General features: G+C 38.2%; 1 protein-coding gene across 1 annotated transcript in view; it reads right to left on the reverse strand.

The window, feature by feature from the left end:
* Window positions 1-210: 210 nt before the first annotated feature.
* Window positions 211-12710, reverse strand: part of GLRA2 (glycine receptor alpha 2) — a 177485-nt gene continuing 164985 nt past the window's right edge. Inside the window, exon 8 of the mRNA XM_004435132.3 lies at window positions 211-590. Coding sequence (XP_004435189.2) covers window positions 312-590 — 279 coding nt within the window. The 3' untranslated portion in view covers window positions 211-311. The remainder of the gene's footprint in view (window positions 591-12710) is intronic.

Raw genomic sequence — 12710 nt, forward strand, 5'->3', positions numbered from 1 at the left:
CAAAGAGCCCTCAAGAACTTGACCTTGCATATCATGTCTAATTAATGCATCATCTGAAAGAATAATGCTAAAGACTATGAAGAGAATTATGCTCATGTGATTCTGCAACACCTTAATTTTGTGCAAACATTTTCCTTCATTGCCTAGATAACTTATCTTTATTCATGTAGGTGCCAGGAAACCCGCCCCCATGATCCTCCCTCCCCCCTCCCCCAGTCTTCTCCTCTGTCAAAGTGATATAAAGACAATTTCACTGTGTATTTACAAGCACAACACTTAGGCAAGAAGGTCCCAGGATCTGAAGGGCACATCTATTTCTTGTGGACATCTTCATGCCGAATGATCTTATATGTGATCCAGTAGAAGATGTTGAAAATGAGGAAGGCCAATGGGAAGGCAGCTCGAGATATTGTGTCAATCCTTTTTGCTCGGTCCACAAACTTCTTCTTGATGGCATCTGCATCTTTTGGGGGTTGTGGGAGCGGGTTGGCAGGTGTGGCCTTGACAGCCGTTCCATCTTTCACTTGGAGGCAGTGACCCATCCCATAACCGCTGAAATTAAAACGACCTTCACGAGTAACATCTTCTTCCTGGGAGAATAAGGACAGAGGAAGCACAGATTGGTTGTCAGTCAAATCAGATGGAAGATGCTTAAAATTCTTCAGAAGTAAAGGGATAAATCACAGTTAACTGGTAGTGTGGGAGGCTTTCGGAATGGGGAGTTCTCTTTCAAGTTCAACGCAATTATTCACGGAACAGATACAGTTCATTTACTTTTCAGGCTGAGAAATTAAGGGTAAGAATAACGACTTTGTGGTCATCTTAATTAATTAACAAACAGAAACACCTACATTATACTTAGCACTGACTTTCCCAAAATCTAGTTTATTTATCCATAGCTTTGAATAGACTGTTTTAAAGCCAAGTCTCCAAATCCCAATATTATACTTTAAATCTATGAAGAGGACCATTCATTTATTCACTTACTCATTCATTCACTCATTCATTCATTCATTCAAAAAAGCATTTACTGAATCCCTGCTGTGTACCTGGCCCTGAGCCAGGAACTTCTAGTGTTGTGGCCATTCACAGCCCAATTTCTTCCATTAACATTGGCTTTAATGTTAATGTTAGATCTAAGATTAACCCTTTAAATGTATACCTGTTTCCCCTCCAGCCCTCTAGTTCATCTCAGTTATATATATAGCAGAGATTAAATATTCATTACTTGGCATTGAATATTTCTACCATGGCTAATTTTTCTAGTGTCAGTTTTTAACATCGATTCTTTGGCTAGTTATTTATCTCTACCATATTTAAACATATGTCATTTTAGCTGATGTCAGTGGTATTTTGTATTGATTATTTCTATATGAATTAGATAAAAGACAAAAATTATAACCTCAGGGTAAAGAGCAAATGGCCTTCGTAGAGACAAATGTGTGGACTCTGGGTGTGTGGTTGGGTTAAAATGGTGAGTTGAAAAGGTGGGATTGAAATGACCTGCTTAATAAAAATTTGGTTTTAAAAAGCCATTGATTGAATCATCTTCTTCTGCAGCTAGATTACTGCCTTCCACAATACTGTGTGACCCCTTTGAGTCACCAAAGGCACTGTACTGTTTATCTTGCCAGATAATAATAATGGTTATATTTCTTAAAAGACAAGAAAAATTGGTATTAATTTTATTTCATCAATGTTTCTTGCACGTCAGTTGTGCCTTCAGCCACATATAAAAGATATACTGAATGAAGGACTTTAACATAATATGAATGAAAAGCCAACTGTAATCCAAATGGTATGGCAAGTACAAATTTATGTCAGGAAAATCAGGCTAATGCTCTTGTAATAAAGAAACTGTAAAACTACTCCTTTATAAAACCATCTACCCAGTACTTTTATTTATGTGGGATTGTCCTATACAAGTTGGTTGAAGACACTGTGTCTCATTTCTTAACAAAATGTAATAAAGAATTTTTCATTCAACAATTAACTGTTGAGTGTTGAATCTATGGCAAGCATTTTGCTAGCTGCTGGAAGACAGTTGATGAAGATGAAGAAGAGCCCTACCTGCCTAGAGCTTTTAGAACCCAGTGGAAGTGGCCAATCTAAAGGCATTATCATATAAGGAAGCTGGCTAAGAAAACCCAGTCTGGAAGACATTAATGGAAGACATTAGAGTACTTCCATGTGCTCAGCTATATAAGCTCAATAATGAATACTTTAATTGGACAGATTCAAATATTACATCTGTTTTATTTGCCTTAAAATGTGAATGATATATTTTATGGATGCAAAAGTTTCAAAAAAGTGAAGTATTTAAAAATGTAGAATAAACAGGTATATTAATCATTACAGTGTCATCTGAAGACTTATTCACTACTTAGCGAGAAAAGAAGCACACGGTTATTAGGAGGAGGGGACTTGCTAGTCACGTGGATTATAGGCAGTCTTGGCTTCCTAACTATTACTAACTGGTAATTAGATCTCAACCAGCGTGTGAGAGAAGTAGAAACAGTGCTAGATGGTTTAGTAAAGAGAGATCCAGACTAGGAATTTGGATATTTGGGTTCTAGGCCAGGCTCCAAGAGTTATAAATTGTGTTGATCTTAGGTAAGATATTTATTCTTTCAAGGCCTCAGGGAACTCATTCCAAAAATGTTGAGGCTGGACTAGATCTGTGGGTCTCAGCTTTGGCTGCTGGGGAGCTTTTACAAGTATATGTATGCCTGCTTCCCCTCCTAGCCCCTTGCAGACCAACTGAATCAGAATCCCTGGGGATGAGAACTGAGAATCCGTATTTTTAAAAATCCAGTGACTCTAACGCAAAAGATTAGAAACCAGTGGCCTAGATGAGCTCTAATGTCCAGCTCTAAAATGCTGACCCTATCCTATATTATTAAGTCTACAATTACTTTTCAAGTGGAAACAATCCCTCAAAATACATTTTCCCTTATCTGCCTAAATTGTGCTGTTTTTCCCTGCCGTATCTGTAGAATCTTGCAAATTGCTGTTCTCACCTTTATAAACATTTAGAAACTCATGATTAAGCATACAGTTCACTGCCTGAATGAGATAAGATTCTTTTTAAATTCCTGGGCCCCTGAAGAAATAGAAAGAGTAGTTAGCTAGTAACCTCTTTTTAGCACATAAAACAAAAGGAAACCTCAGTACACGTCTGTGTTTCTTTTCAGAATGACTCATTCATTTAATTTCTATAATCTTTCCTCACATACTGTGAATGGATAGCTGAAGAGGTTAACTCATTCAATTAACTACCAGAGCTAGAAAAGAATGATGCCAGGTTAGATTATCATTATGTGGTACATTGCCATGCAAACTGTGGGTGCTTAATAAATGTTTGTTGAATAATGAACAAAAGGGAATTTTAAGAGAGTTTTCTCTATGCTTGAAAATACTTTCCTCGTTCATTCAACAATATTTCAAATTATGCTTCTGAGCATAGTTATAGCTAATTAAATCAATTCTTGAATGTTCTCCACCAAAAAAATAAATCTGTCATAGGTAGAAATTATCCATTTAATTTTTCATATGCAGGAGATATGAATGCTAGTCGAACGGTCTTCTTATTTACCATTATGACTCATTCAATGCCTTTTAAATATAGAACCTTAAGTTATCCACATCAAAATGTATGGTTTTGATTCAGAAAACATAATTGCAGCCAGTTTGAATTTTTGTGTTATAATGAATGACTAATGGCCTTGTTATCAGGTTCAGAATAAAATATTATGGTAATATGGCAAAATTCCTATATGAGGGCAAAATGGAGATGATCTTGAGTCATGGATTAACTGAAGCTAAAATAAAGAACAATCTGCAGGCACAGCTTAGTCGAACGTATTCATAGGGAGAGTCAGTTAGATCCTTTCAATAAGGAAAGAATTTTAGGCATATAGTCTCCATTTCTTCTAATTAGCCAGGAAACTAATTAGTTAATTATTGCTGCTGACCAGCCATCTTCAGTAACTTTGAGCAGCAAACGCTTCTAGCTCACTCTGTTTTGTTATTCACTGATTAAATTCCCACAGAAAATAAATCATCCAAAGTTTCAATACATGCAATTTCTATATCCCACTGATAAAATCTCCTTAAATCCTGTCTGCTGTATGAAGCACTGCCATGGCACTATGCAATTCTTTTGAGACTTATTATCTCATTTTATTTATTTTATGCATCAGTTTTACTTATTGTAAAATTTACTCATTCCTGTGTTAGGAATAACTCTTGTCTAGATGTGAAATTGGAGCTAAAGCTGACTAGAATTGCATTGTAGTTAATTGTTTGTTATAAGAAAATGATTTCAATATAAGTGAAGAACAGAGTACAATACTTATAAAATGCAAGATTTTAGCGGAGTCCATATTTTCAATTTTTTTTTATTTCCCTAGAGAGGAGGAAATAAAAGGACTCTTAAAAACTGGGGTAGGGGAAAATTCTTTCCATCATATTTCTCACCTAGATTCTTTGATTGGATTGAGTCTCCCTTCTGGTGGAATAGGAAATTATTTAGTTGGAACTGAAGGTTGTAGTGAGCCTCAATCAATGCAAGGACATAATGGAGACTCCAACTCTCCTTAGGACACAGTGTGAATCCAAACACAGCAGGTTTTCACCAAAAAAGTCCCTCGAGCAAATGAAGGCTGAATAATGCTTAATCGTGGGCCTGCCAATTTCTATTACCTGGACTTGAGGAAGAGGGATGGCCTTGAGAAATTCTCAAATCTTGCGGCCTCAATTTCCTTCTCTGTATCACAGAGACTTGGGAATAGATATGAATAATAAATAGACATCATTTATTGATTATGTCTATATATCATGCACTTAAAACTACAGTCAATCCTATCTCTAAACCAACCCTGCAAATTACATGCTTCCTGGGGAAGTTGAGGCTGAGAGAAGTAGTGCAGCTTCCCAAAGTTATATTGCTAATAAGTAATGAAGCTGAGATTCAAATTCAGGTCTGATTCCAAAGACTCTGGAAGTCTTTGATTTTTATGAATTTGTCTCTATAAAACCCCAAATGACTTCCATTAAAGAATATGGATGAAGAATTTCACTGAACTTTTCAGAACAAAGCTGAAATAAAGTAAACCAAATATAACCCCTTGTTGCTTAATGACGTGGTAAAATGAATTAAAACTGTCAAAGTGTCATTTTAGGTAGACAGTGAAAGGCAATTTTTCCAAAAGAAAAGCATATCAATGGATCATCTCTTTTTCAATGAAGGATATCATTATTATTAATTTTTGTGTGCGTGTGTGAGATCAGCCCTGTACTAACATCTGCCAATCCTCCTCCTTTTTTGCTGAGAGAGACTGGCCCTGGGCTAACATCCGTGCCCATCTTCCTCCACTTTATATGGGATGCTGCCACAGCATGGCCTGCCAAGCAGTGCATCAGTGCGCGCCCGGGATCCGAACCGGCGAGCCCCAGGCCACCACAGCGGAGCGCGCGCACCCAACCGCTTGCGCCACCGGGCCAGCCCCTCATTATTATTGATTTTTAAAGAAGGTACTTTTAATATTCTTTTCTTAAGGACTTGCCATTCATGTATTCATATTTCCAACAAATATTCATTGAGCACCTATTATGTGCCAGGTATGTGGTGAGGATACAGCAGTGAACTAGAAGACAAAGTCTGATTTTTTGCAGTTTAAATTCTAGTGGGGAAAACATGCAGTAACAAGTAAAGAAATTATGTACACACACAAATACATACTTATACATATACACACATATATACATATATGTACATACACGAGACACACACAGAGATATTGATGGATGCTTTGAAGAAAAACAGTCAAGGTAAGAAACTTAAGAGAGGTAGAGAAATGGGTGTTTTAGATTGAGTGGTCAGAAAAGGCCTAAGGAGATGCCAGGAACTATGCCATGTGCTGGGGATCCAGTGGGGAGCAAAATCAGATTCTTGCCTTCAAGGAGTTCGAAACTTTGAGATGAAGACAAACATTAATAAAATAATCACATGAATACATAATTACTAACTATCATAAAGGCTCTAAAGGAAAATTATAGGGTGCTATGTGAGCTTATTAATGGGAGTCCACGTCTAATCTGGTAGGTTAGAGAAACTTTTCCCTGAGGAATTGATATTTCATTAGAAATCTGAAAAAAGAGAGGCATGAAAGAGGTGAAAGCAGAGTTGGGAGTTGTGTGAGATGGGAGGGTTTGCTGCAATTGAGAGATGGTAGGATGGTTCCTGGAATGTAGGGGGAAAGTGGGGTGAGACAAAGTTTCAGAAATAACCAGGGGCTAGATCATATAGGGTTCTGCAAACCATGGTGCCTGTTTGGAGCTTTATTTTAAGAACCAAGTGAAGCAAAAGATAAGACTTTGGGTTTTGGAGGGGCATAGAGAACTAAATAAAGTATAATATGACAGATAGTCTTGAGATATATATGAAGGTTTACTGGAGTTCAGATGAGTCTGAAATCTCCAGAAATGGTGAGGGTATTACTGCTGAGATACACAAGGCAATGTGCAAATTATCTGTGATTCCCCTAATCTATTGGCTTTTAGGATTCATTTCAAATTTTCCTTTTTATTACTATTGTTAAAGTTTTGCTTCCCAGTCATATTAAAGAATAGATAGTCAGGGACTCTGGATTTTGATAGCTGATTTCCACTATTGTCTTCACTCACTGGAGGGCGAGCTCCTGCATGCCAAAGTCATCTCTGTAGCCCTATTCCCTAGTACAATGCTGGGCCTGTGATAGTTATTCAATGACTTTGCTTGGAATGATCATCTTGACTGAGTAAGGGCTCAGAAAGGTCGTACTCCCCGGGGGAGAGTGGGGGACAGTGATTATCTCCTAGCTGATTTCCCTCTCTCTGCCAATTGCAGTCCTTTCTGCAGCCTCTGGATCAATCTTCCCCAAGGAACTTTCATCTTATCCCTCTCACTACAGACTCAATAGCCTTGATATTGTAGAGAAGCAGAGGAAAACACTGAGATAGAATCTGAAAGGCTTGGGTTGAACTCACATCTTTACTACCTCCTAGATTTGTGAGTTTAGGGCAGTTCTTCAAGTTTTTTGTTCTTCTATTTCCTCATCTTTAAAATGAAGAGATTAGCCATTTGGCCATTTTCTAAGTTTGAGTACAGGACTATAATGTTGGCTAGTATATTGCCTTGAGACTATGTTTAAGACTTTTCTTCTCAACCAGAGAGTAGACAGCATGCAAATAAGGATCTTAATGTCTTCATCCTACCCCTGCCTTGATACCTTCTACCAGGGTTGGCTTTGTGGGCATGCATATCGTGCAGTTGCACAGGGATCAATGCTTAGAATGATCCTATACTTGGTTTAATGCTATGCTGTAGCCATCATGAAATTTGTAATAATTTTTGAGCAAGGGATGGATTGATGGAATGCCATTGGCCTGTTGCTTCCATTCCTAGGCTTAATACTTTTCAACAGTTTCTCATCTCCTTAATGACCACACCTGAGTTCCTTTGAGTGACATTCAAGGACCCCAATGTCCTGCCTTATACCTACTTCTCTCGTGAAGTTTCATGATCTTTGACTTCAGTCAGCTTCCCTTTTCATAGAATACCTCTCACCTCTCTTTACTTGGTGAGCTCCTGCATATCCCTCAAGACTCCACTCTGCCATCATCCCATTCAGGATGACTTTTCTTGACCCCTGAGCCTGGGCCATGGGTTTCTCCTCAGCTGCAGTAGCACCTGGTACATGCCTTCATAACAGAACCTACTGTATCATATTAAAATCAGCTGTTTACATGTTGGCCTCTTTTATGTAACCTTCAAATGCAGGGACCCAGTTTTGCATATCTTGATAGCCTCAATACATAGAACAATATTTGGCTGAAGCTTTGTATGTTGAATATATATAAAGTAAATTCTTCTTATATAAATGGTAGAAAAAAGTCTTTTGTAATAGGAAAAGTCCTTTCCTTGCTCATTTATTATGTGGCTTATTTTTGCATATTGAATTTATATAAAATTAGGGCAAACCTAAACTCAACAATGTCACTCAAGAACTGAGGTATTTATGATCTATATTTGAAACACTGTCCATTTTTTTTGCCCCACGTTAAGCTAGTGAGCAGCCCAGATAGTGTGAAAATATGTAAAATTAGATCCACTTTATTAACAACCTTAACAAAAAATGTACTCTTCTTTGCAATGAAAATAAATAGGATGGACAAACACTCCAGAATACAAAGAAATATTTTTTTCATTTATGTATCTAATCAAAAATCAAAATAATAAATCTAGGTAAAGGAAAAGCTAGTATGTATTAGATATATGCAAATATTTCACCAAATAAATTAGACCTTATCAGTTATTACCCATAGCAAAAGACTAAGGAGTATTTGCCTAACATTAAGGGTGTTTGAACTCATCCATTTCCATTTGGTAAAGAGAGTAAAATTTCTGTAAATCTATGGTTACCACCAAACATCAGTTTTAAGTCTTGAAATTCTAATTAATAAAGCATTTTCTTCACAAATATCTTAAATTAACACCTGTACTGTGGTGCTGTGCACCATTTAACTATCATTACACAAAATCTCCTTCATCAGCCTTGATCGCATATGTTATTTTTACAAGACTCTGTAAAAAAAAACAAACAAACAAGCAGAGCCTTTTATTCAGGACAAAGCCTGTCCCCAATAACAGGGAAAATATGTGGTCAAGGAGGACAAACGGTATTCAGCTGTGGTATGAACAGGGATTCCAGAACTGATGTTACCAAGGCCTACAAACACCTTGCAAGGGTTGCGGCATAGGGAGCTGAATTGGGCTAAGACTCCTAGTTCTCCCCCAAAACCCATCTTTCTTTCTTCTTCCAGTAGTGGATCTTCCTTTAGCTCAGGGTTGCTTAACTGCAGTACTATTGGCATTTGGGACCAGGTAATTATTTATTATAGGGAACTGTGCTGTGTATTTTAGGATATTTAGCAGCATCCCTGGCCTCTACACACTAGATACAAGTAGCACCTTTCCCCCTCCTCTCCCAGTTGTGATAATGAAAAAATGTCCCCAGACATTGCCTAATGTCTCCTGGGGGCAAAATCACCCCTACTTAAGAAGCCCTGCTTTATCTGGTTACACATGTGCACATGGGGAGACAGCATTTTCTAGCCTCCCCTGCACCTATGTGGGGCTATGCAACACACCTAGTATCAGGAGGTCCAGTCAGGTCAATCTCCAAACCAGAATCTAGTCACTTCTTACCACCCCCCAACACTACATGCTGGTCTGAGCCACTTGATGGTGGCTCATCAGAATCATTCCCACCAGAATTATTGTGATAGTCTGCTCTCTGGTTCCCTGGCTTTTAGACCCTCCCTCCCAACAATAATGTCTGTTCTCAACACAGCAACTAGAGGGATCCTTTTAAAATGTGAGTCAAGTCAGATCTTCACAGTTCAAAACTCTCCACTCTCTCACTCAGTAAAAGACAAGTCCTTGTAATGTCCCCCTTACCTCTCAAACATCAATTCATGCTGCTCTCTCTCTAGCCTAGGTGTCAGCAAATATTTCCTGTAAAGGGCCAGATAGTAAATATCTTGGACTTCATAGACCATACAGTCTGAAGTATATGTCTTTTCAATATATATTTTGAATCTAATTTTCTAAAGTGAAATATATACTTCACTCTACTTTGGACCACATCTCGCCTAGAGCACCATATTTTTAATGGATTGGACATTGAGGGTATTATGCAAAGTGAAATAAGTTAGAGGGAGAAGGTCAAATACCGTATGATTTTCTTCATTAAGTAGTAGATAATAACAACAATAAACAAACACATAGAGACAGAGATTGGATTGGTGGTTACCAGAGGGGAAGTGGGGAGGGAGGAGGGCGAAAGGGGTAATTCGGCACATGTGTGTGGTGATGGGTTGTAATTAGTATTTGGGTGGAGAACATGATGTAATCTATGCAGGAATAGAAGTATAATGATGTACACCTGAAATTTATACAATGTTATAAACCAATGTTACTGCAATAAACAAAAATTAAAAAATAAATAAATAAAAAATAAAAATAAAAATAATTGTTTGACTTTTGGCTCAAAATCTATAAAGCAGAAATGTTTTCATTTAATGTCAGCTGTAGTCTTAGCAGTCTAGAAATCGATAACGTGGTTGTGATGTTTCAATTCCTCAAGAGGGAAGCAATGCCTTGCATATGGAAATTCTTTCCTAGTAGTCTCTGTCAATTCTGATCTAGCTGGAATGTTCAGAAGACACTGAATTCTAAGAAGCATGAAGGTGAACATTTTCCATCTGGAGTATGAGCTGTTCAATTATTAATATCATTTGCCATCTGTTCAGGGTGCAAAGTGAACATTGAGACTGTCTACACAGCGCAAACTGGAGGGGAAAGGTGATCAGGGGGATGACCCCACTGCCAAACTAAAAACAATAATGACATCAGCAACAACAAATCACATCAAGCATTTATTTTCTTTCTAACTTGGATAATCATGACTACCAAATTCTCCAGACCATTGTTGTTCTTCAATCTATATATATACATACACATTTGGTATTAGAAAGTGGTTACTGTGTGGGATTATCTGTTGTTTACCTGGCACCACCACTCCTGTAGAAGTACCTGCCTAGGGTTGAGAAGAACTATGTTGCCCAGAATTCTCTTCTTGATTTTTTCTGGGTTAGGGTTTACCAGTGAGAGGAACTTGGGAGATTTGGAAGGTGGAAAGGAAGTGGAGGCCATTATTTTTGGGAGTATGTGGGGGTCAGATTAGGCTGCTTTGTTAGACACAGCAGCATTCCAGGCCTTTCTGTGGGATCCCATTTTATAATCCCATTTTAGCAGCTAGATATGGTGGCTTCTCAGATTTCCCTGTGAGCACGTGCTTTTTCATCCAGAGCTTCAGGTAGGATAAAGTTCCATCTTCTGACTATAGCCTTCCAGACCTTCATTTCCCCCAGTTACTCTCATATTCATATAAACCCTAATTTCTATATTAAACTCCTTATTCTGGTAGTATGCTTAGTGTCTATGTTTTCCTGACTAAACTCAGAGAGATACAGGTATATAGGTACATCAGACTTTTAATTTCAAAACATCATTTTAATTCAAGTTATTATATTTTCTTCAGTTAAGATTTGTTGAGCATCATAATGTACCAAGCTTTGGAAAGAAATAAGGATAAAAAAGACAGAGTATTGCCCTTGAAGTCAGTGTGGAATTGGGGGAGGAGGTCTAGAACATGTAGCCCAGTGGTTCTCAACCAAGAGTGATTTTCCCCCCCAGGGGACATCGGGCAATGTCAGGAGACATTTTTGGTTGTCACAACCGGGGAGATGGTGCTATTGGCATCTAGTGGGTAGAGGCCAGGACACTGCTAAACATCCTACAGTGCACAGGACAGTCCTCCATAACAAAGCATGAATTATCTAGCTTCAAATGTCAATAGTGCTGGGGTTGGGAAACCCTGATACAGACAAATGATTCCAATATAATGTATCTGCTATGGTAAAGGAATGCACAGGCCACAGGATACTATGGAAGAGGTAATGTTATGCCAGAGTAATTAAAGGCAAGCTAGATGGCATTCTTTCTGTAATAACATCATGGAATGTGCTGCCTCTGGAAGATATACACGAATATTACAGACATGTTACAGAAAAGCGACCCATGTAAAAGAGCCTCATTTTGTTAACTGAGCCTGCTTTTAGTGCAACTACAGAACAGCTCAAAGGCACTTGTCTGTAACATTTATCCAGGAGTTAGTATCTTTTAATTTTCCTCTATCTTAATAAGGGAGGATTTGCTACAAAGGACAGAAACCTACTCATGGTAACTTAAATGGGGACTTTCTTTAAGAAATTACTTTAAAAATTGTAATTATTGTAAGAAAATCACATGAGTCTGCAAGGATAGGGAAGCAGTGCACTGTAAAGGCAAGAAGCCTGGGTTCTGGATCCAGAACTCCTGGTTTCAAACCTTGGTTCTGCCACCAACTAGTGTGGGAGCTGGGTAAGTCACTCAAACCCCTACATGCCTCAGGCTCTTCTGCAGTAAAATGGAAATTAATGACACCTTCCTTATAGGGTTTTTGAAAGGATTCAGTGAGATAAAGCACATTAGGGACTTATAACAGTGCCTGGTATATAGTAGGTACTCAATAAACATTAGCTATGATAATATTGATGATAGTGCAAGCAGGGCTATCCAGCCCAGGAACTCCAATGAGCGACTCAGGAAATGAGATTATTCTCAATTTCTTAGGGCTGTTGTTCTCTCCCAGTTCTGCTTCTCTCCTTTCAGCTTTCTTTACTTATGCATGTTCCAACTGGACCACCCCAGCCTCAACCCTATGGGAACATTTTCAACTCAAGTCCTTATTATCCTCTAATTAGAGTACGAGAAATACTTCACTCAAATTCTTGAAAAAGACAATCTCATTGCTATCTTAGTTTATGGACTGTTGTCCTTGGGTCATTGGATAGGAAAAGGGGTAGGAGATACAAACAGGACAGCCTGAAGCCAGGGTGAGGGGCAAGGGAATCCTTCCAGGGTGGTGAATATTTCTGAAAGTAAACCACATGAGGAACCATAGAAGGAACGAGAGGCTGGCCTTGAAAACAGGTGAGCCTGGCTCATATGACTGGAGTTTTCAAAAGAATAAAGAACATTTGTACTAATGACTCCAAAGTTG

This window comes from Ceratotherium simum, chromosome X, assembly GCF_057802395.1.
Source record: "Ceratotherium simum simum isolate JZ-2026a chromosome X, ASM5780239v1, whole genome shotgun sequence".
Taxonomy (NCBI): Eukaryota; Metazoa; Chordata; class Mammalia; order Perissodactyla; family Rhinocerotidae; genus Ceratotherium; species Ceratotherium simum.